We start from the raw sequence: 25,654 nt of genomic DNA, 5'->3' as shown, positions 1-25,654 counted from the left end.
TAGGCTTTAAAAGCAATTTTCCATCTAATGGCACGTGGTTTTGTTATGAAGTTTACACTATATCAATATCATTACCTGTATTTGACAACAGAGTAAAAGCTTAGAACATATGTGTATGAATGTTGGGACAGGAATGTTTGCCCATATACAGCTGAGCCAGCAGTTTAAGGAAACGGGGCAGAGTCATCAGGCTGTAACCATCCTTAATGACAGGGAGTTATGAGACAGAATGAGGAGGCTTGAGTGCACATGAAGCAATTACACCCAATTTAATACATTTACCAAAAAATGACTGGTCTAACCAGCAGTCCAAGATTACAAAAAAACAAGGAAACTCACCCCTCATATTTAGCCCTGACCATAGTCCTCTTTTAATGGTCAGTTGGAGAACAGGGGCAGGGCTAATTGTGTTTTTATGGCTTATGATTCAAAGTGGATAATGAACCTATTGCTTGTAGGTTTAAATAAGCCTTAAGTATGTCACCTGGTACACATCTATTCAGTTAGGCACAAAACCAGGTGGGATGCTTGGGGGGACAGATTGGGCAGGTGAAAGGTTTAGTCCTTTCCCTATTGGCTGACCCTGGGTGATGGTGTATTTACCCATATCTCCATTAAGATTATGTACTGGTCAAGTAGGTCAAATTTTTCACAGGCGTAGAGAGATGATCTTACCACCTATAAGGTCATTCCTTATAGGCCAACCCCAAAGTAGGTGGTGGAGTGTGAGTCAGGATGGGGCGGGGTAAGGTAGGGGGAGGGGTTGGGCTTGGCCGGCCAAACATCCCTTGAAACTGCCTGTTGGGGTGGTTAAGGTGGATGGGGTTTTCTTGAAAACTTCGAAGGTTTTCATGGAAACGGTTGCTGCTCTCACTGTCGATACGGTTACTGTCGTCACAGAGACGGTGGTTGTTGTGGAGGTCAGAGATGAGCCCACGATCGGGGACCTGGACAATGTGGGAGCCACTCTGTCTCCTCAGGGTGGACTCACGGCTGGACGAGGCAACAGATTGGCAGTCTGAGCCACCGTCACTGCTGGGAGCTGTTCCTTCCACTGGAGTGACCCTAATCGTAGTGATGGCCTGAGGGTGGGGGTGGAAGGGAGGAGCAAAGGCATCAGTCTGGATAAACGGCATGTTGGAGTTAGAGTTGGGGCTGAAGTTTAAGTGAGTGTTATTAAAATTGGGATTATTGGGATTATTGGGATTGTTGGGGTTAAAAATGGGGTGCTGGAAGTTATTGGGGTTATTGGGGTGCAAGGGATGTAAAGGATGTACAATATGTGGCTGATTTGTGTAAAAACTTCCTCCTCCCCCCTCTCCTATTCCACGTCCTCCTCCTTCATCTCCACCACCTCCACCCTCCATTTCAGTCACGCTCCTCCGCCCATCCACTGACCCTCCATCCCTCAGCGAATCACAGCTGTCTGTATGTCTGTTCAGGTCGTTAAGGTTGAAAGCTGACTGTCGGAGTGAAGCTCGTTGCTCGGGTGGTTTCCATCGCCAGGAGCCACTTCCGTCTGTGCTCGGAGGTCTCACCACAGGTTTGTTTGATCTAGACTCTGGGTGGGCTTCAACACGGACTATACTGCCAGTTCTTTCCAAACCCCCTCCTACAAGAAAAAGACAAATAAACAACTGAATAATTATATTGTACCACTGTCAAGAAACATTCAAGATGATGAATGTTTCTTGAATGTTTAAATCCAGGCATTTTCCCACTGATGTGACCGCCACTAAGCAGCAGGGTTCAATCTGATATGTTAGGTCCCATTCCTTGCCATCCTTTATATCCTGACATTATTCAGTCCTATAAATAAAGTATAGAACTAAGCTAGCTCCTTTAACAACTAGAAGTCATTTTGTGAAGCCTCATGAAGCACTCCCAGATGTGTGACAGTACTGGAGGCACAAGGTCCCTGGGACCGAGTTATGATGTTGGTATATGTTATATTGTTATGTCGAGATTATTTGCCCACCCAGTCAGTGTCCAATCATGTCACTGCGGCTGTGGCATACTTTAAAGTTGTGAAGACCCAATCAATGCTGTTTACAGCTTTAATAATGGAATGTTGCTGTGGTCAGGGGTTACTGTGGTGTGATGGTCAATTTTCCCCAAACAAGAAAATGTTGTAATTTAACTCTACATTGTCCATACTAGATTTAAGATCTAAGGAAATCAACACGACCATCCTGAATCAGTCTCTTTGCTTTTGAATGAAAACAGGAAGACCTTTTTGAAGGGCTAGAGATGCTTTTAAATGGAAATGAAAAGTTTCATCAAAGTTTAGACATTTCTACATTTCAGCTTTGAGACAAAGTTAACCTTCTTGCAGTAGAGAGCACTACTGGCTACAGGATGCAAGCTTTATGTTACATAAAACATAATTCAATTTACATGAAATATACAGTCTACTGTTGATATCCAGCAAAAATTGTATATCGTGTGTATAACTGTAAAGAAATGTAGCCATGGCAGATGCATGAAACCATGCCTGAGAGGAAGTTTAAATAACTTAGCTATGTTTCTAACTTTCAGCTTCAAACTTAAGAATATTGATGGGACAATCCATGTCAGACCATGAGACATACTTGTAATTTAATTGTGAGTGACACATGGAGGCGGTGGGAGGGCCTATTTGATGGGGCTTCCAGATTTTAATTCTATTAGATTTTTGCTGACCATGTGTCAGTCGAATTTTCCCTGATAAATTAATAGAATAAGTTTTAAAAGGTTTAAATTACTCCAATACAGCTGGTCTCTGAAGTTTTCAGCACATTCAATGCATTATTTGGTGACTATTTTCAATTTATGGATTTAAGTAACTTTTCTGGATTAGCAGTACAGACCTCCTCCTACTGCTCCTGTGGTGGAGGCTGGTGGAGATGGGTCCTGGTCAGTCAGAGCTCGGTACCGAATGGATCCAGTGCAGCTGACAGTGCTGCCACCATCCTCCGACCGAGGAGAGTGAAGCAGGCCCTGTTGTTTGGATAAGGCTATCACCTGGAATTGGAGGATGACGGTGAAATATGAGCTATTCCAAATTTTGCTGCTGCAATAATAACTTATTATCAAGTAACCCTTGTTGAGTATTGCATCTACAACTAGCGGCTGTCCACAAAACATATGACCTGCATTAAAAATATGCAATTTCACAGTGCTTTAACTTGTATTACAAAGTGTTAGTGTTTTTACATGAGTGGGTTTAAGCATTACAGGGTAATGTTTCTTAAGTGTTTTAACAAAAAAAAGAAGATTCCCTATGCATTACAGAGGAGAACCTAAAAGTACAACTAAATGGACCAGGGTTGAGGAGGATTTTGAATAAAGATGGTACTGTCACGTTTGAATGAACTTATTCTATGCTGCTTAGACAAGCCTCTTCTAAATCAGGTAATGTCACCAAGAAAACATTGATTTAATAGAAGGGATAGTTCGGTTTGCTTCAAGTTGGGTTGCATGAGATACTTATCAATAGTAAGTGTACTACAAACAGTGGATGCTGGTCAGCATGACCCCGGTGTTTAGAAACCGGCCGGCACGGAAGCTAGGCTATATGCTGTTCCGGATAGGGTCAGTTCCACACATAATTGAACTTATAAGGACGTCTCGCCTAAAAATCTATAGTGGTACCGATTGTGCACTATATTTGAATATTACACCGCGTTTCACTTTTTAGTAAGAAAGCCTCTTTATTAGGCACTACTTTGTGTGGACTGCAACACGTTACTATGCCTGCAGCGTACGGTGTCGGATCAGCTGGAAACGACAAAGTGCCATTCATGGTGGGGACCAGAGGACATTGTTTTCCTTCATGCTGTTAAGTGTTTTATACGGTTGAGTTACTGTTGAGTTTGTTAGATAGCGGTGGCTAGCTCCACTTAATATAAACATCCGCACTCCAGGCACAACACAGACGTTTATACCAAGCGGCAAGCTCCACTTGAGGCTCCAGAAAACAAGAAATAACATTACAGCAGGTGGGAAAATGCCAATTTTTACAGCAGAAATAAACATGTTTACAGCCTGGTACAAAAAACGGTTTTGTTATAAATAGCTTATTTTATTGTTCAAGATAACTGTACGGGGGGTGAATTTTTTTAGAACACACCCATTTTAATTATATTAAGCCTTAAATCATAGGGGCTGGATCACTTGATTGACAGGTGGATCCTGCTGGCTGTCTGCTAGACGTCAACACAGACACAGACACTGAGCTTAACTTCACCTGTTTGTGTTGTTGGAGACTTTTGGGGATTTTTCATTCAAAGTTTGGACAAATAATCTCTCTGTGGGATTTATGGAACTTTATGGCTGTGCAAGAAGTCTGAGCTCCAGCTTTACGGTGAGTTAAGTGTTACTGTATTGAAATATTTTTAGCACTAAGTAGCAGGCATACTGTGCTCGCTTTAGCTGCTTGTTAGCCTGTATAGTGTTTATCAAACATTTATTTAATCGTCGGCCGGTAAACAGGAGTCAGGAGTTTAAGAGATCACAGCGGACTGCACTGATGAGAAGATCGGTTATATTAAGTTTCCCGTTACATGTCGGCTCGCTGCTCTCTCACCGGGTGAGCAAGCAGCGAGTCCGCTACTTCTTTAGTCTGATAACTAAACACCTGCAGTCAGTCGCCGACAGGATCTCCTCCTGGCAAACTAGCTCATACATTATTTATACAGTCTATGGCTAATAACCGCTAGGTACGCTGAGGAGCATATAGCCTAGCTTCATAGCCATAGCTGGCTGATTCATGCGTGCCCCGCTCATAGTCCACAGCCATAGGCTGTAGCTCGGTCACGCTCCGCCTCTTTGCCTGCCTCTGGATTAGCCGGGCATTTCTGGCATTTCCAATATGGCGACCCCCAGCGGCGGCGCAATTCGGGCTTCAAGACGCTGCTTCAGAAACCAATGGGTGACTTAACTGAGACTACGTCCATTATTTATACAGTCTATGGTTTATACGCCTGCACCGATCATTTTTCATTATGCAAAACCAACACCGAATGATTCAGCTGGACTCTTGCTTAAGAGCAATACTGTACCTAACCATCAGGAAAGCTAGCGCCAAATAAATGAATGAAACAACTCACCAAACTACCACAGAAGTTTCCCCCTCTCTCTCTTTCGGCCAGTCTCATCTGTAAAAGAACCTCCTCTGTGTTCTCTGGTTCTGGCAAGAGTCCAGCTGAATCATTCGGCATGGGTTTTGCACAATCCTCTTAAGAAAAATGATTGGTGCAGGTATCCACTGTATGTAGTACACTTACTATTGATAAGTATCTCATACAACCCCACTTCAAACAAACCGAACTATCCCTTTAAGATTCACAACAGACAAATATGGACGGATAACTTTGGTAAAGAAAATTATCACCTTAAGCTAAAGCTAAAGAGCTATACAAAGACTTACAAAGGAAATAAAGGAGACAAAAAGGAAACGAGAGGAGATAGAAGGTGTGACATGCAACAAAAATTCCCGCATCAGAATTGAACTAGGAAGCAGTAATGCATCCATATATCTACCAAGGCAGGTAAAATTAAAAAGGATGGTTAACCTGCATAAGACGAGGCTGTCCTCCAGCGCTGAGAGGCCTACAGGGGATGGTGGTCTTCTCAGCAACTCTGAGCCACTTTTCCCTGACTGACCCGCCCCCATCCATAATGCTGTCCTCTGATTCACTCTCCTGATCCCTGCAGCTGGGGTTTTCCTCCTCAGGAATATGAACCAGCTGCGAGGATCCAGGCCTGGATTGGATAGACACTCTCGCACCACCAGCCAATCCAGTGCTGCCATTATGGGCCAGGTGATTATGATTTGCCAGGTGATTATGACTGGCAGTGCTTGCTGCTAGTTTCATGTACTGAGCTGGGATATGGGCTCCCGCACGCAGCTCTGTTTCCTGATTAGTGACAGAGGGCAGATGTGTTCCACCTCTGAGCTCCACCTCAAGGCCCATAGCAGATGGTTCAGAGGAGCAGCGCAGCTCCATGTTCCTCTGAGGAGATGACGAGGAGGCTGGTCTTATTCCATCCATCACCTGCAGGGACAGCTTCCTATTGTCATTCTTATTTTTCCATTGGCTCAATAGCTGTTTGGATCGGGTTGAATCCATTGAGGCGTGGATGGAGGCATGACGTCGAGGAATGCGGCCCTCCTCCAGTGAGGATCCTCCATGGGAACTGTAGTAGTAAGACCCAAAGAAACTTTATGATGAAGAAGAGATAAGATGATTGTGGCAAGAGTGCTTCTGCATTTTATGGGGTAAACCCATGCTCACATTTGCTTACTGCTAACAAAGCTAGGTTTGCTTAATGCAACAATATGATAAGCTAAGATGAGCAACTACCACAATAGAAGATTAGTCAGAGCAAAATAGGTTATATGGATAAAATTATTTATGCAAAAAATTAAGGGAATTTTTTTCATGGATGTGTCTCCACAGGTTGTCCGGTAAGAATGTGTAATGTGCATGCTATAATGAATTCAGTCTGACACACACACTCTCTTTGAGATGCCACTCATTTATTAACATGTTTCTGTCTGTGGGTTTTCATGTGTGTGCGGTTTCTACAATTAAAGAAAAAGAGTAATATACAAACAGTAAATATATGCAAGAATAAGAAATGACAAGTCTGTCAAGTTTTGCAGAGACCCAAGCTCCGTCTACATATATGACACAGTGAACTTGCCTAGTGGTGCGGACTACTGCCCCAGATTAACAACATGAAACAACATGAAAGTTAACAGAACAACTATCGTAACAGCTACTTACAATCTCATGGACGCACAGGAACTACACAAATTGATGATGATGAGAGTGGAAAACCGAGGGTACGAGACCAGTCTCTACTCCGGCCAGATGTGTCACACTGAAGCTGAAGGTGTGTGATTGGGTGCAGAAGGGGTTTTCAGGGGTGACACGTGTCCAAGAAGCCTATAAAAATTTGGGATTTCTGCACTGGAAACTGCATAAGTGGGTGATCTTCTGCCCGAGTCATTTTCAAGATGAAGCCTAATGTAGTGCTTTGAGAATAAAATAATATTAAGTTAAATTTTGTAAAGTAAAAAAAATGCCTTAGTGTAGTTGCTTAGAAGAAGCTTATAAAGATGCAGAAAATAGAAATACCCATGTAAAGTCCAACTCCCTCAGATTTATAATTAAGTACAATACTTGAGTAAATGTAGGCAACTGAGTTGCTTTCAACCACAGAGCAGTCCAACTTTCAGTGTCCACCTTTGAGGCCATGGTCTTAAAATAGGTATGGTCGGGCGCGATGCTATCTTAAGGATGCAGGAAGTCCCTGCGCCATAGACCTGCAAAAAGTAGTTCTAAAGTCTGAGGCCGGTATAGTCCTGCTATTTAAAGGCTGCATTAGCAAGTATACATATGTTAATTCACAATGCACATTCCTCTGCTTGTTGCACACACACAGACGCACAGCAGCGCTTATGGTAAATGGTAAATGGACTGTACTTTTCTAGTCATGCAACCACTCAAAGCTGCTTTTACACTACATGTCACACACTCATTCACACACTGATGGCAGAGGCCAATCTCCAGTCAGATCTATGCCCATTCATACCCGATGGCTATGCCACCAGGAGCAATTTAGGGTTCAGTGTCTTGCCAAAGGATGACATGTGACTGTAGCAGTCAGGGATAAAACCCCCAACCTTCCGATTGGGAGACACCCGACTCTACCACTGAGCCACAGCTGCCCCTGTTTATACTCCTCAGTTACATATAAATGTATTTGCTGGTACAGTTGGTAAAGGAACAGGTCTTGACTGGTACGCCTACTGTTGCAGTGTATTCTGGGATTTGTAGTATCAGCGGTGTGCGGGCTGTATACCGGTGGACCAGTTATGATAGACATACACTGAACAAAAATATTAACGCAACACTTTTGTTTTTGCTCCCATTTTTCATGACCTGAACTCAAATAGCTAAGACTTTTTCTATGTACACAAAAGGCCTATTTCTCTCAAATATTGTTTGGGGGATGTAACTTTTCTTATAAAATTCCTGAAATCTATCATTGATGTCATGTGGTGACGTCAATATTCTGCATTTTTAGATTTACATCGCGTTCCAAATTATTATGCAAATTGTATTTAAGTGTCATAAATATTAAATTTTTTGTTTTTCAATTAAACTCATGGATGGTATTGTGTCGCAGGGCTCTTTGGATCACTGAAATCAATCTCAGACACCTGTGATAATTAGTTTGCCAGGTGAGCCCAATTAAGGAAAAACTACTTAAGAAGGGCGTTCCACATTATTAAGCAGACGACCATTTCTAAGCAATATGGGAAAGAAAAAGGATCTCTCTGCTGCCGAAAAGCGTGAAATAGTTCAATGCCTTGGACAAGGCATGAAAACCTTAGATATTTCACGAAAACTTAAGCGTGATCATCGTACTGTTAAGAGATTTGTGGCTGATTCAGAGCACACACGGGTTTGTGCAGATAAAGGCACAATGAGGAAGGTTTCTGCCAGAAAAAACATCGGATTAAGAGAGCAGCTGCTAAAATGCCATTACAAAGTAGCAAACAGATATTTGAAGCTGCTGGTGCCTCTGGAGTCCCACGAACATCAAGGTGTAGGATCCTCCAGAGGCTTGCAGTTATGCATAAACCTTCTATTCGGCCACCCCTAAACAATGCTCACAAGCAGAAACGGCTGCAGTGGGCCCAGAAATACATGAAGACTAATTTTCAAACAGTCTTGTTCACTGATGAGTGCCGTGTAACCCTGGATGGTCCAGATGGATGGAGTAGTGGATGGTTGGTGGACGGCCACCATGTCCCAACAAGGCTGCTACGTCAGCAAGGTGTGAAAATGACCTCTGTAAAGTATGTGGAGTTTCTGACTGACCACTTTCTTCCATGGTACAAAAAGAAGAACCGTGCTTTCCGTAACAAAATCATCTTCATGCATGACAAAGCACCATCTCAAGCTGCAAGGAATACCTCTGCATGATTGGCTGCTATGGGCATAAAAGGAGAGAAACTCATGGTGTGGCCCCCATCCTCCCCTGACCTCAACCCTATTGAGAACCTTTGGAGCATCCTCAAGCAAAAGATCTATGAGGGTGGGAGGCAGTTCACATCCAAACAGCAGCTCTGGGAGGCTATTCTGACATCCTGCAAAGAAATTCAAGCAGAAACTCTCCAAAAACTCACAAGGTCAATGGATGCAAGAATTATGAAGCTGCTATCAAATAAAGGGTCCTATGTTAAAATGTAACTTGACCTGTTAAGATGTTTTTGATTGAAATAGCTTTTGATTTCAGTAAATATGACCTCCTAATGCTGCAAATTCAAAAGATGAGCATTTTCAGTTCATAACAACCTATAAAATGTTATAAAACTCTGTCGTGCTAATAATTTGGAACAGTGCATTTTAAGTTTTTTATTTTTGAAAAATACTGTTATCATTGGGAGGTTTGTTCAATAACATTCGAATTCATTAAACTAACGGTTGATGACTTGAAAATTATGCTGACTGTCATTTGCATCGACTATTTAGGAAAATCTGAGAAAAATATCATTTGCATAATAATTTGGAACACAGTGTAATTGCAGGGATGATCCAAGAGGTTCTAGCTGTCTGCAATCTATAGGCTAAAAGTTTTCCAGCTTCCAAGTATTTGGCCTTTAGTCGGTATAGATCAAATTCAGTTGTTTTGTTTAGTTGGTCTTAGACTTCTAGTTTAACTTGCCATTGCACATCCGGTAGCTGCCAGGACCTGCCAGGGTAACTGCCAGTAGCTACTGCGACCTGCCAGAGCTGCCGCGGCAGTTACGGTGGCTACCGGACTATTATTAGTTCTATTATTAGTCCTGTAAGTGCCATTTATTTGTGATAAGTTGGTTTATATTATTTGAATAATTAATTTGCTTAGGTACAATGAGGTATACACTACCAGTCCAAAGTTTGGACACATTTTCCCATACAAGTGAATGGGAAAGTGTGTCCAAACTTTTGACTGGTAGTGTATATTTAGTTATTAATTTTTTCCCACCTCCGTGAGTTTTGTTGCCGTCCTGTACGGCATCCGTAGTCAAGTGGCCAGGAGACAGGAATTTAAGTGTATAATTGTGAAATATTCTGTTGAAGTCAATAAACGAGGATGCGCTGGTTACCAGGCCGACTCGACGTGTAAAACAGTCTCATGTCGTCCCTCTAGTATGGTTATTCAGAAAAGTAAAAGAGTAATAAAGAAGACTAAAGATAGCCAAAACAAGTTCTACTATTAGTTCTGGTAGCTAATAAAACTAATGAAAGTTAGTTATAGTATTATTAATAGTTACATTATTAGCTGTTTGTGCAACGGCAGCTTTTTACAGGGAAGCTCCGGGAGACAGCTGTAGCGAGGAGCTAAAACTGATCAAGTGCCATTGTGGTGGGGTGTCACCGTCTTGCCTGTGTTTACCACAACTGAGCTTGCTCTCTCTCCATTTGATAAGTAAATGACTGATTTCTTATTTCCCCCTTTTTGTTTTTTTTGTCCCTGATGTCGAGTAATTATTTATTCTAATTCATATTTTACATAATAATAATAATATTAATAATAATCTTAATTATCATTATCATTATTCATATTTTACTACTAACCAATCTGCTCCAATTAGTTCCCAATACCACACTCGCCCCACCTCTAAACCTATAAAGTAGATGAAGGGCCATACTGACTTTGATAAAGTAGACAAAGGGCCATACTGACTCACATAAAGTAAACGAAGGGCCATACTGACTTAGATAAAGTAAATGAAGGGCCATACTGACTGAGATAAAGTAGATGAAGGGCCATACTGACTTAGATAAAGTAGACGAAGGGCCATACTGACTGAGATAAAGTAAACGAAGGGCCATACTGACTTAGATAAAGTAGATGAAGGGCCATACTGACTTACATAAAGTAAACGAAGGGCCATACTGACTTAGATAAAGTAAACGAAGGGCCATACTGACCGAGATAAACTAGATGAAGGGCCATACTGACTGAGATAAAGTAAACGAAGGGCCATACTGACTTAGATAAAGTAGATGAAGGGCCATACTGACTTAGATAAAGTAAACGAAGGGCCATACTGACTTAGATAAAGTAGATAAAGGGCCATACTGACTGAGATAAAGTAAGTGAAGGGCCATACTGACTGAGATAAAGTAAGTGAAGGGACATACTGACTTAGATAAAGTAGATGAAGGGCCATACTGACTGAGATAAAGTAAAAGAAGAGCCATACTGACTTAGATAAAGTAAACAAAGGGCCATACTGACTGAGATAAAGTAAACGAAGGGCCATACTGACTGAGATAAAGTAAACGAAGGGCCATACTGATTTAGATAAAGTAGATGAAGGGCCATACTGACTTAGATAAAGTAAACGAAGGGCCATACTGACTTAGATAAAGTAGATGAAGGGCCATACTGACTTTGATAAAGTAGACGAAGGGCCATACTGACTTACATAAAGTAAACGAAGGGCCATACTGACTGAGATAAAGTAAACGAAGGGCCATACTGACTTAGATAAAGTAGATGAAGGGCCATACTGACTTACATAAAGTAAACAAAGGGCCATACTGACTTAGATAAAGTAAACGAAGGGCCATACTGACTGAGATAAACTAGATGAAGGGCCATACTGACTGAGATAAAGTAAATGAAGGGCCATACTGACTTAGATAAAGTAGATGAAGGGCCATACTGACTTAGATAAAGTAAACGAAGGGCCATACTGACTGAGATATAGTAGATGAAGGGCCATACTGACTTAGATAAAGTAAGCAACCAGAAAATGTATGTGTCATTCTAGTGTACTCTGAGCTTGCAAAAAAAAATTCTTACATATAACAATCCACTTATATGCACTATCAACTTTAAATTAATTAGCCTACATCTTGTGTCCTACATTGTCTGATATGCACCACTGCAGAGGTCACTAATGAAACACATTGCACTATGTTATTAATATGGACTCAAGGCAGATTGTTTTGCAATCATCAAATTTTAATATTTACCATTAGGGTACATAACTGCATCAATGAATGATGAAAATATTAATATTCAGAGTATTCAATAATATTCATACATAAATTTTGACCAAATACATGGTCATGTTAGTAAATATTAGGGCTGTCAATTAAAAGGGCTGTAAAAAAATATGTCGTTAATAACGCGTTAACAATGTACATTACCATTAATAACATACATTCCCTTTAACGGCACTAATTATTTTGACGGGTGGTTAACGCGCATGTATTGAATTATTATGACCCTCCGCCTGCCCCGTAGTTTGACAAATCAGGAAGCGATGCAGCAACAATGTTGTGGATAACATGCAGAAACAAACCTGATGCAGAAATGGATAAAGAAAAGGGTCATTTAAATTGCATATTCAGCCTTAAAGCCCTGCTAGATGGATCTCTGGACAAGACAAAAGTTATTTGTATTTACTGTCGATGTGCAAAGCAAAGCAAAGTGATCAGATTAAAGTAGTCTGTGAATTAAAACGTGAATTAAGGTGAAGAAGAGAGTACAATTAAACTTTGGAAGTAAGAAATAAGCATCTAAAAAGAGGGTAATCCAGACTGAGTAAGTCTACATGTTATGTGCTTCTCACAGAAATCATTGATATATGTGATGATTGCCATGTTATGCTATCAGCACATTTTCTGAGCATGCAGTACCTTTGAGGTTATTCTGTAGAATATTCTGGACAGTATTTGGCCCATCGGTCTAGACCTGCTCTTTTGTAAAGTGTCTCGAGATAACTCTGGTTATTATTTGGCGCAATACAAATAAAATTTGATTGATTGATTGATTGAGCCCTAATAAATATATACATTAATTAACCTAAATCAAATTATTTTCTGTTCTGTTATTACTTGTGTAACTGTGTGAGATTGTCTTTACTTGTGTAGCTAACTAAAACTTTAATTCCATTGCAGTACAGACCTGCATCATTGAATGTCAATTATTTATGAAAAAAACACATTCGTCTCATACATGAATACATTCATTTATTATCTGTTGTGTTTTACTTGTGTAACTGTAACTAACCTGTGAGGATGAATTATAACTGTGAATAACTATTTATGAATCACAGTGTGTGCCATGAAAAACATTGCCTACCCATGTTATTTAGCCTAATGGGAACAACTAAGACGGTCACCTCTCTCTGCAAGATTATCAAGTCTGGTGTCACTTCTGATATTGAAATACGCAGCACAGAGGACAGATGTTTATCAGTCAGCCTTGATCTGTAATGGGACTTGTTGTAGTTCATCACAGAAAAAGTTCTCACACATAAGTGGAGCCAAACAAAACAAGCATCCTCTGTGCGTGCTTGCACAGGTTTGGAAGCTGTGTTTCCGTCAGTGAGCTGTAGAAGCTGTCGAGTGTGGTTGTAGTGAACTTTTGATTGAGAGCAGGTTGCACATCTGGGGGCACTTTATCTCTGTCAAATGAAAGGGGAGAGGACACCAGCTCATTTGTTGGGAAAACAGGGTAAGCTTGGCTTTGAATCCTCACACATATGAATACATTTTAGATTGAGGTTGTTCAGATGGCTCATTACATCCACCCCAAATGCAAATTCACATATCCAATCTAGGTCTTGCAACTCTGCAAACTCGTCAGCTTTACCGAAAGTCACCAGAAACGTCCCTCTCTCTCCTCTCAACTCCCACACACGGCGAAACACCTTCCCCAGGCTTAGCCAGCGAACATTTGAGTGGTAAAGCACGTCTGTGTGTTCTGTCTCACTTTATCCAGTAGCTGGATGAACTAACAATGGTTAAGCCCTCGGGCTCGGATAAAGTTCACGAGGAGGCTGACGTTTTTCCTGGTGAGGTTCGGAGCTCCATCAGTGGTCATGTTCAGCAATTTAGTCCATGGCAGGTTCAGTCTCTCCAAACACCCGGACACCCTATCGTATAGCTCCGATCCCCTTCATCGACTCCATGGCAAGAAATTCCTCCACTATTTCAAACCTGTCCTTGATCCCTCGAATAAAAATAAGTAGTTGGGTGGTGTCTCTGGTATTCTTTGAATACCACGATGCTTTCTTGGCATATCAAACACACTGCCTTTGAACCAACAGCTGTGATGAAATATTTAGATGTCCACTGTTGGTTAAAAATGCGACATTCAGAGTCAACTTTTCTCTTTTTTTGAAGCATTCATCTTTGATCTAATCTCTGTAACTCTGATTCTGTCATCGATTTGAAACCGCTAACGTTGAGGTGACAAGAGTCAACTTGAGGCGACAGTCCAATCTAAATGGAGACAGCGCCCTCTGTTGGAATCAAGTTAAATAGTAGCAGTACAGACTAATTGTAGTCATTTGCCGCAAGATTCATTAACATAATGCCTTTTATTGAATCTATTTAAAAAAATGTTATTGATTTTCTTTTGAGGACAGATTGAGTGGGCCCACGGGCTGGTTCCGGCCCATGTCTGTGCTAGAGCCATGCACAGGCCAAAAACTCTAGCTCGAGACCGACCCCAAGCTCTCCATCATGCGCACTCTCTCTGATGTGCACTCTCTAATACACATAGAAACATATACATTCACACCTACACACATGCACATGCAACTAAGGGGGATATTTTTTTAAGCAAAACTACCAGTGCCACCAATAATTATATCCAAATATTATCACAGTCGGTCTAGTGTCCATTATGTAGTAGAGAATACAGCCATGGATTCCAGCAGTGAAAACAAGTAATTAAATGTTTACAGCCTACCTTTCTTTAATGATAAGCACACAGCACATTAGTCAATATAAGATCCTGTCCAATCCTGAAACCACACAGCTGTGCCTCGTGTGTAAAAATGTACACAGCTTCTCCTTGAATTTTAAATGACACTTATCATTCTTCTATGATAGGATTCCTTCGGAGGATACAACTTTAATATGCCGATATGCCTATCATCATATTTCATACAGTGACCTGTGTGTGTGTTTTGTGTTCAGGGGCACAATGGAAGGGGAGAAGTTACATAAGCCGGCCCAAATTAGGTCTATCGAATAAAGAATAAAGGCTGAAATCAGCAGTGTAAGTGGCAACACGCCACAGAATCAGATCAATTTCTGATTGGTTTTACTCATGTTACCCCAAATACACACCTGTGTATAATCAAGACACAACCCAACCTCTTTGCGCCAGAAACCCTGCCATGCTCTATAGAGCCCTGCATGTTATTTTTAGTGCTGCTTCAGTATGATGCTTTCTAAGTATTTCAAATGAGATGTCTTGCCAGCAACACCCACACAGATCACTGGACAACAAAGAGATTCAGTAGAGTAGCCCAAAAATTGCTGCAGTACATCCTGAATACATACTTTTACTACAATATATGTAAATAAACCGTTTCTGTAACATTCTCTTATGCCTCTAGCTCTATCACAGGCCAATAATCTTACTGAGTTGTACTGCACGAGTCATGTTTTCATAGCCAATGCTACTTCAAGTGAAATTCCAACAGTGAGGGGGCAAACAATGAATCTTAATGTTCCTTAAGTGGCTATAGTTTCACATGTGTAACACTATTTAGCTAAACAAGCTAGTAATAAAGAGTTAACCAGTGTAAACTTACATACTGTTATTTCCTGGAAATTATCACCCAAAAATTGTTTCTGGAAACAAGTGGATGGTCCCAGGACATATAATGTGTGCATTATATGTATTGAAATAAGCATAATCTCTCAAAACCTTTAATCAAACAACAGTCATGGATATGGTATAGTCTTCCATTCCAAAAAGAAGCAGAAAAGCAACATAGCAACTAACTGGTGGAGCAGTATGCAACACTTGATGCATTATGAGTCAACAATGTTTTAGCAGCTTCTTTCCTATTCAAGATAGACTCAACTTAAAATATTTACCGTGGAAGTGTGCTGCTGCTGAAGGTCATCATGTTGTCATGGATGCCAAGGGGACTGGATGGAGTTATCACCTCTACTTCAGCACTGGCCCTCTTCAGATTGGACATAGAGGGCTCTCGGTAAGAGGCGCTTCGTGTCAGCATGGGCTCTGGTCGGTTGGGGGACAAGGTGTGGGAAGAGGTCCTCGTAATGATTGGCTCTGGTTGGCTGGGAACCAGGGTGAGGTGACCTAAGTGACAAAATAGAGAGATCAAACTGCTTATATAAAAAAAAATTACATTTAAAAATGAAATGTTGGGTGGATTTGCAATCGTAGTGTGATGTGATAAACTGGCAACTCGAGTTAACCACTAGAAGTCACTGCGAGCCTATGAACATCATAGATTCCCCTTCTTCTTCTGTAGAAGTGCTGCGGTAGCAAGCTATGCTGAGTAAGCTATCCACGAAGCCAAATGCTAGCCAGTTCAAGTTCTAGTTTGATCCCTAATAATAATTTAACTACAACACGAGTCAGTGGACTTCATGACATGGTGTCAGAAGTGTTGCTTCCAATTAGATGTGAGGAGAAATAAGTGAGTGAAACATGACTTAAGGACTCTGGGATGGGGTGTAGGGATGGAGGAGGTCCTTTAGGTACTGGGGGGCGAGGGAATGGAAAGACTTGTAGGTGAGGGGGAGGATTTTATAGGTGATGCAGGACTTGACAGGGAGCCAAATACACCTTCTGGATTTGTGATGAGAGGCCCATCCTGCGTGGGCAGGAGACAGCAGCTGAACTGGGGCTTGTATGCAGAGTGAATGTAATTGAGTCATTTGATGATGTTTTTGTAAACACTGGGCTGTTAAAATATGATCCTGTGAAAATAGAGCTCCAATCAGATGCATAGCTCTACAGCATTGCCACAAATGGATTCAGTCCTTAGGCATCATTAAGGAGGTTAAAGAAGCCATGGACTGGTGTGCTCCTATGGTGCCTGTGATAAGAATAAGAAACCTACTAGGATCTATGTGGACTTAACCAAGCTCAACAAAGCCATGAAACAGGAGAGGTCCTGTTCTACCCACACTTTACCACAGCTCTCTGGTGCAATCCTTTTTTCCTCAGTGGATGCTTAAAGTGGATTTTGGCAGATACCACTTGATGCCAGTAGAAGGAAGCTCTCAACTTTTATAACACCAGTGGGCTGTTTCTGTTTTCGGAGGCTCGGAACTCACCGGCTCTGTTTACTTTTCACTGACGAGACATGTTTAATGAGCGCATCAAGTTGACCTGCATCATGTTGTCCAAAATCAACACTGCTCATCATAATACCTAAGTTAGAATCATGTTAGCTGATGAAGATATTTGTCATGCTAGACTGACAACACTGACACACACACTCATATGGTATTTTCGTTGTCATAACGTTAGCAAGCATGCTAAGGTTAGCCAACGACCTTTAACATAACTACACTGCATGGATCTGGTATGTGCTTCGTAACCAAACGGCAAATTACTCAAACCAGCCAGATGCAGCCCCAGGAGTCTGCGTGAGTTAGCTGATGTTATCACCTTGATGGTATTTTGCTACGTTGCCAAACTGGCAAATCCTCTGCGATGGCAGACAAGCTAACGTTTGCTTGTTTGCTAACGGTAGATGGTTGCCAGCTTATAGCTATCTGGCTAACCTTAGCCTAGGCAGATAATGTAAAAATATTGGCTAATAGAAAACAGTCGGAAGTTATACACATTTGCTTTGTTCTGCTACATAATTTACAAAATCAACACTGTTTGTTGTGTTAACTGGCAAAGTTATTTGTCAAGCTAGATAACTGACATAAACACTCAGATAGTATTTTGGTCATAACTTTAGCGAGCATGCTAAGGTTAGCCAACTAGCTCTAACATAAACACAATGCATGACTCTGGCAAATTACGCCGGCGAACCAGCAAATCATCACAAGCATTAGCGAACATTAGCAAAGCAGGGCAGGGCAGCTGGAGAGAGCTGGGATGAGGCACTTGTGCTGTGAGAGAAAAAACGCTGCAGAGGGGTTTTGTTTCTGTGACAACAATAAGCTGTCGGTCTGTTTTGATCCCCAAAAGCAATCGAAGGTCTCCGTGATCTGCATGCCCTGCCGATGTTGACTCTGGTTTTCCCCCTGACGTCGGTCACATTCCTGTTTGGTCAGACGGGCTTTACTAGATAGATTTTTTTTGTTGTTGTCGGTGCTGGTCATTAGTTGGCATTATCCATCTCCATTTCACAGCCTGGTTGTCTCGTGTTGCACACTGTTGACTGTAGTGGCAGAGAATGAGTTCTCGCGTCACCTCCTCTTGTTTCGCAGAAAAAACGTCCCGAGTGCTTTACATAAAAGTCAGCCCAAAGGTTGTTAGGGGCAATGGAGGAAGCTGGGGAAGGTCACAATTTATCAGTTCCTCTACTATCCCTTCACACATTAACAATAAAAAATGATATTTGATTAATGAATACATGTAAAATCTTAGTCTAGTTGCAGAGAGCAGAGGTGCAGGTGTGTTAGAGCAAAGTGATCTGATTAAAGTAGTTTGTAAATTAAAACTAAATGAGGTGAAGAAGAGAGTGCAATTAGTGGAAGTAAGAAATAACCATCTAGAAAGAGGGTCTGTCTACATGTAAATGGACTGGTAAATGGACTGTACTTATATAGCGCTTTTCTAGTCTTTGCGACCACTCAAAGCTGCTTTTACACTGCATATCACATTCACCCATTCACACACTGATGGCAGAGGCTGCTACGTAAAGTGCCCAACTGTCAATCAGAAATCACATTCATACCCGCTGGCTATGCCACCGGGAGCAATTTGGGGTTCAGTGTCTTGCCCAAGGACACTTCAACATGTAGCCTGAGGGAGCTGGGGATCGAACCTCCGACCTTCCCATTGAAAGACGACCGACTCTACCACTGAGCCACAGCCGCCCCTACGTGATGTACTTCTCACAGAAATATTGATATATGAGATTAATTGAAATCAATTGATTACAAAGCCTGTAATAATTTACATTAATTTTTTAAACACCTGACAGCAATAGTTTTGATATGATATGCACATGCGCACATGCCTGGGTGGTACAACAAACCCTCTACCCTGCTGCTGAAAATCCTAGAGGAAATACTGCTTTCCGATGCATCATTGTTGTGTTGACAATTGCCATGAGAACGTGCAGGGTAGGACCCCAGCAGGTGTCAATCAGCACGGGATCTGCCACAGGTGATGAGACAGGTGATGAGACAGGGGATGAGAGGATGGGGAATAACACGCATCAAAGGGCCTCTGTATAGCCGCCAATTTAACCGCTGAGCAAAATGGACGCCAGACATGGAACTTTGAATGCCACAGCCATGCCATTTTAAATTTACCCCCTAAGCGAAGTTAGTTAAAGGTGGAAATGGCTATATAATGGTTTTGTGCCGAAACATGCAAATTTGAGGGCTCACCACTGCCACACCGCTTGAGTTTTGTACAGATCCAGAATGACATTTCATTGTTCATGTCTTATCCAGCTGTACCTGTAAGGTGGATCGGATGTTAACGAAACGTACTGAGGGTGCTGAATATTTGAAAAATTGTGGGGGTCACCACTGAGCCATTTTGCCAGGCCCACTTGTGATACCAATATCAAATTTCTCCCCACTGGGGACATGTCTACTAAGTTTAGTGACTGTACTAGTATTTTAAACCCTCAAACTACTACTACCTTTTATATGAGGAACAATGCATCGCCATGGCAACAGCGTTAGACATAGACTCATGGGTTTCATAAAGTTTCAATGGAAAAGGTCTGGGCATTTTGCTGACCAAATCTGAGGGGGGTATGACCAACCTGATACGAATTGTACATGAAAATATAGCAACAGTGTCTTCCTGTTCCCAGTTGTTGGCACTGCGACTCTTTGAAAAATGTCAAAAATATGTAATCAGGTCGGGACTCTTTTGAAGCTTCTGATGTGTGTGCAAAGTTTCATGAGTTTTCGTGTTCAGGCCCTCAAAAATGCAATTCATTTGGCACACTTGGGCAGAGTCTTTTCCTGAGCAAAAATTATAGGGTCCTTGCACCCTTGGTGCTTGGGCCTCAATGAATCTATTAAGACCAAGACTGTTGGATGATTGTCATGGTGGCACAGACATTGGCACTGAAATCTCTGACAAAGAAGGTCCCCACCTGCTGGACGGCGCTGGCCTTTTGTGTTGAATTTGAATGTTCTCCCTGTGCCTGCATGGGTTTTGTCTAGGTGCTCGAACTTCACAGTTCAAAGACGTGCAAGTTAGGTTAATTTGCATGTATAAATTGCCTGTAGATGTGAAAGCATGTGGTTATACACACATCATGTATAGGGGCAAGGCAATCAAAAAACACACAAAAAAGCCACAAAAAGCTTTAACAGTCACAACATATAGGTCTCTTTCAGCTGATAATTCTTGTCATACTACCTAGAGTATATAACATATATCTTTACACTCCAGACTTTAACACTTAAGGTTTGAACCAAGATTATGAGATCAAACATTTTCTCTAAAATGATCTTTAAAATAATTACAAATAGTCACGGTAGTAGTGTTTTTTTTTTTTACATGTATGTACATTACCAGTCAAAAGTTTGGACACATGAAGTGTGTCCAAACTTTTGTTGTGTATTTGTTGTGTCAACCTGGACTCACATGTTTATAAATAGAAACATAATAAATAGAAACATAAAGAATAGAACATTTTGAAAATACAACAGATGTGATTTGTCCGAAGTGTTTTAATCTTAAAGTTTTTCATAGGATTGATGTGCAGGAACATCTGTCAAATATTCCTTCCTGGTCAAAACTTACAGTGTGACACACTCGTAAATTAAACGTAGGATACTATTTTTCCTTGATATATTTTTTGTTGATTGTATTTAAATAATGTTTTATAGATATTTATGGGGCGGCTGTGGCTCAGTGGTAGAGTCAGTCGTCTTTCAGTCGGAAGGTTGGAGGTTCGATCCCCAGCTACAGTGCGTACATGTCAAAGTGTCCTTTGGCAAGACACTGAACCCCAAATCGCTCTCAATGGCATAGCCAACAGGTATGAATGTGATGACTGATTGACAGTTGGGCACTTTAAGTAGCATCCGTGCATAAATGTGTGTGTGAATAGGTGAATGTGACATAAAGTGTTAAAACACCTTTGAGTGGTCACTAAGACGAGTAAAGTGTTATATAAGTACAGTCCATTTACCATCTACCACCTTGGGTAAAGTACATGTTTAATCACACCTGCCATCAAAGAGCTTGTCAGCCTATTGGTGTGCATATCTCTATACTGCATATTGGAGTGGTTGGATCACGAAGATCCATGTGCCTTAATCTTGTGACTATTACAGCTTTTGTGGCACGGAGTAAGTGTCAATATATCTCAGCTTATACTGCTTTAAGTATAAGACGGCAAGCCGAGTCTGGGTAATGGATGCTGACACATGGACCAGAGATACGTGACTCTTCACCTGCTGCTGAGCCCATGTAATTAGGCTCTTGCTGCCCAGGTCCAGAGGAACGCCGTTGCAGAATAACCAGCAACAGCTGCCTATACTGTGGCCAGCCAGGCCACTTCCTAACTTCATATCCCTATCGGCAGCTAAACGGACAGGCTTGTCAGGACAGGGGGGAATCCCAATGAGCCAAGCCGCACCGCACTCATCTGGAAAGGTCAGTCCACTGAACTGTTAGCCCTAATAGACTCTGGAGCAGATGAAAGTTTTTTGGATACTACTATTGTTGAGCAATTAGGTCTCTCTTTTAAAAGCCTAGATGAGCCATTAGTAGCCAATGCCCTGGATGGTCGCCTTCTAGCCAGGGTCACCTGTAAAACTGCTCCTGTACGCCTCCTATTGTCTGGTAATCACCAAGAGGAGTTGAGTTTCTTTGTGACCAACTCCCCCTATGTACCCATAGTTCTTTGACATCCATGGCTCATTAAACATAATTCCCTGATTGATTGGGCTTCTGCCAATATTATTAGTTGGAGCCCCTCTGTCTCCTGCCAGATTACAAGCCCAGAGACCCCTGTTCACCTGTCCCATCCATTGACCATGACCTTCAGGCTGTCTTCAGTTAAGAGCAAGCCCTGTCTCTACCCCCCCCCCCCCCCCCCCCCCATCGACTTTATGATTGCTCCATTAACCTTCTGCCTGGTGCCCCTCTCCCCTGCATCCACCTCTACAATCTTTCCAAGCCTGAGCGGGAGGCTATGGACAGATACATCAAGGACTCATTGGCTGCAGGAATCATCCGTCCATCATCATCTCCCCTCGCTGCTGGCTTCTTCTCTGTTGACAAGAAGGATAAAACCCTGAGGCCATGCATTGATTACAGGGGACTTAATAACATAACAGTTGAGAACAAATATCCTCTACCTCTCATGAACTCTGCCTTTGATTCTCTCCAGGGAACCACAGTGTTTAAGAAGCATGACCTCCGCAATGCATATCACCTGGTTTGGATAAGTAAAGGAGATGAACTCTTTTTCTCTCACCTACAGACCCGGCACCAAGAATGCTAAACCCGACGCTCTGTCTTGCCTGCATGATAAGAAAAATGAGACCAGCTCTCCCCGACACCATCATACCAGCCTCAAGCATCATTGCAGCCATCACCTGGAAAACGAGAAGGAGGTAATCTCTGCAGAGCAGACAGTTCTGGTGGCCATCCTTGGAGGAGAACAACAAGTCTTTTGTCTCTGCCTGTCCTGTCTGTGCCCTGAGTAAAAACTCCTTCCAGCCAAGTGCTGGTCTTCTGTGCCCTTTGCCTGTTTCTCATCGCCCCTGGTCTCATCCTGCCCTGGACTTCATCTCTGGTCTGCCTGTCTCTGATGGTAACATTGTTATCCTTATTGTCATTGACCGCTTCAGTAAATTTGCACATTAGGGGGCGGCTGTGGCTCTGTGGTAGAGTCGGTCGTCTTTCAATCGGAGGTTCGATCCCCAGCTCCCTCAGGCTACATGTCGAAGTGGGCAAGACACTGAACCCCAAATTGCTCCTGGTGGCATAGCCAATGGGTATGAATGTGATAACTGACAGTTGGGCACTTTAGGTAGCAGCCTCTGCCATCAGTGTGTGAATGGGTGAGTGTGACATGTAGTGTAAAAAGCAGCTTTGAGTGGGCGCAAATACTAGAAAAGCGCTATATAAGTACAGTCTATTTACCATCTGCCCATGTCTAAACTGCCTTGCCCTGCCACTGTATTGGTGAAGGATGTCTTCCGGGTCCACGGCCTTCCCAGTGACATAGTTTCTGACTGTGGACCTCAATTCACATCAACCGTCTGGGAAAGCTTTCTGCTCTGCCATATGTGCCACCATCAGCCTGAGCTCTGGGTTCATCCACAAACCAATAGCCAAGCTGAGAGAGCAAAGCCAACCCATCTTCCTGGTCCTCCAAACTTCCATGGGTCGAGTATGTCCATAATACCCTGCCATTCTCTGCGACAAGTATGTCACTTTTCCAATGCCTGTATGGTTATCAACCACCACTCTTCCCATCTCAGGAGAAGGATATCCTGGTCCCATCGGTCCAAGCCCACATCCGTTGGTGCCACAAGACCTGGCATCAAGCTCGCTCTGTCCTTTTAAGAGCCTCTGGTGGGTACCAACAACAAGCTAACCGCCGGCGCACCCCAGCTCCTAATTACACCCCTGGAGACAAGGTATGGCTCTCAACTCAGGATCTGCCATAAAAATCTGATGCTTAAAAACTGTCCCTCAGATTCATTGGACCCTTTATTGTGGAAAGTGTCATCAATCCAATGGTAATCCGCCTGAAACTTCCCCGTATCATGCGGACCCACCCTTCATTCCATGTGTCCCGTCTGAAACCTGTCTCTTCTAGCCCTCTCATTCCCCCAGCCCCTTCACCGCCACCTCCCCGTGACAATCACCCTGCCTATACAGTACGTCAGATCCTGGACTCTCGCTGCTGAGGGCGCAGCATGCAATACTTGGTTGACTGGGAGGGATACGGCCCAGAGGAGAGGAGCTGGATTCCCCGTCGGCTCATCCTGGACCCTTCTGGGAGTACCACAACCTGCGCCCAGACAAACCCCGGAGGTCATCCAGAGGTGCCCGTCGGAGGGGGGGTACTGTCACAGTCCCTCCTCCATGACATCTGTGTGCCTGTAAGTGTGTGTTTTTTGATTACTTTCAGAGTTTTTAGTGTGAGTGAGGAGTGCTTGGTGTGTTTTTGTTCTCCCCTCCCCTGGGTCTCTGTCTCTTTCACACTCCACACACCTGCTCTGGATCTACAATCAGCACTCCTGCCAGCCATCAAGCAATCACCACCTCCTATAAGCAGCGACTGCACCGACAGTCAGTCCCTGCTGCATCGTTGTGCCATATGGTTTGTTTATGTGCCACAAGTCCAGCTCAAGTTTAGCCTTTAGCCTGTCTGCATATCTTGCCTGTTTGATATCTTACTTGCCTGCCTGACGACCCTTACTGACATCTGTTCTCCCTGTCTCCAGGACCTCCTTTTGCCAGCCAGCCCAGCCACTTACCAAGCCCGCCAGCCAGCCAACCTCTTTCTGGATCACTCCTCCACTCTCCAGCCCAGGACCCCCACTAGCAACTCCTTCACCATCCTCTGCCTCTGATTTCAAAATAAATCTACTTTTTGAAACCATATCTGTGGTCAGTCTGCATCTGGGTTCATCCTTGATTTGTTCCCATTACTAGTGGTATGTCGCCTCAGTGCTGGTTGATGCTGTGGCTACTTATGCCGGCTGTTAATGAAGCAGACCTGCAGCACATGTATGGCAGAGCATTGTGTAGGTGCACAGGTAATAGAAAACAGAGTTTTTGTTTCAAAAAGCTACCATTACTTTCCTCGTCATGGAGATTAAACATAAATTTAAACACAACACAGAAATGGTTGATGACATGTAAGTAATGAGTCTATGGAAGAACATTATGCTTCACCTGTTTTCTCTCCTCCTGTTGTCACATTCCTTGTTAATGCGGGTATCAGAATTGCTGGCAGAGGGCTGAACCAGGTGTGGTAAAACTAGTTTTGATAGCATAAAGTCAAGTCCAAAATGATAAAACAAAAATATATATATATGATTTTTCATTCACTACACAGATTTTCTTGTGATTTACTTGCAATTAACGAGTCTTAAGTTTGCCGAAATAACATCAGGATTTATTTTGTCTTGATTTTGGCGGTCGCTGTGAAAAGTTTTAATTCCTATTTCCAGTTGATCCTGACCTATACACATGTAGTAATTTATGATAAAAGATCAACTATCCTATGTACGACTCACTGTAAAACTTTGCCAGGGTAACTGTAAACAGAGGCTCTGTAGGTCTGCAAGGGCAAGGCAAAATCAGAGTTCATCTACACTCAATGATAAAGAGTGCAAAGCATGCGTAAACAGTACCTGTAATAAAGAAGCATCCAAGTCAATCCAGACAGAGTTTGTCACAAAAACAAACATTTTCCATATGTGACATTTTTTTTTGTTATAAGTTCAGGGTAATTCTTTAATCATATAAAAGTACAAACAAATTAAGATCTTTGCAAATGAAATTCAATAGTTTAAAGGCCTTATTTTGAAAATATTAGATACATTTTTAATATGTTAAAGATCCCACAGGCACCCCGTGTGCTCATGAGCCCAAAGATGACATAACTGAATGTGTAGCATTTCATGTCATGGTATTATCAACAACCAGAATACATATTAGAGACAGCTACGATACCTGG

The 25,654-nt window shown here is 42.3% G+C and overlaps 1 protein-coding gene across 1 annotated transcript in view; it reads right to left on the bottom strand.

Annotated features, from left to right (window-relative positions):
* Nucleotides 1-254: 254 nt before the first annotated feature.
* The window catches only part of LOC138611472 (phospholipid phosphatase-related protein type 4-like), a 128,669-nt gene continuing 103,269 nt past the window's right edge, over nucleotides 255-25,654 (bottom strand). Inside the window, exons 8-11 of the mRNA XM_069684615.1 lie at nucleotides 15,906-16,134; nucleotides 5,556-6,180; nucleotides 2,850-3,003; nucleotides 255-1,612 (exon numbers count right to left, since the gene is read on the bottom strand). Coding sequence (XP_069540716.1) covers nucleotides 687-1,612; nucleotides 2,850-3,003; nucleotides 5,556-6,180; nucleotides 15,906-16,134 — 1,934 coding nt within the window. The 3' untranslated portion in view covers nucleotides 255-686. The remainder of the gene's footprint in view (nucleotides 1,613-2,849; nucleotides 3,004-5,555; nucleotides 6,181-15,905; nucleotides 16,135-25,654) is intronic.

This window comes from Semicossyphus pulcher, unplaced genomic scaffold (genome assembly GCF_022749685.1).
Source record: "Semicossyphus pulcher isolate SPU_LCO1_2020_fin unplaced genomic scaffold, fSemPul1.0.p SCAF_7, whole genome shotgun sequence".
In the NCBI taxonomy this organism is placed as follows: Eukaryota; Metazoa; Chordata; class Actinopteri; order Labriformes; family Labridae; genus Semicossyphus; species Semicossyphus pulcher.
Note: the sequence above shows the minus strand (reverse complement) of the source record. Positions and strands in the feature narration are given on the sequence as shown.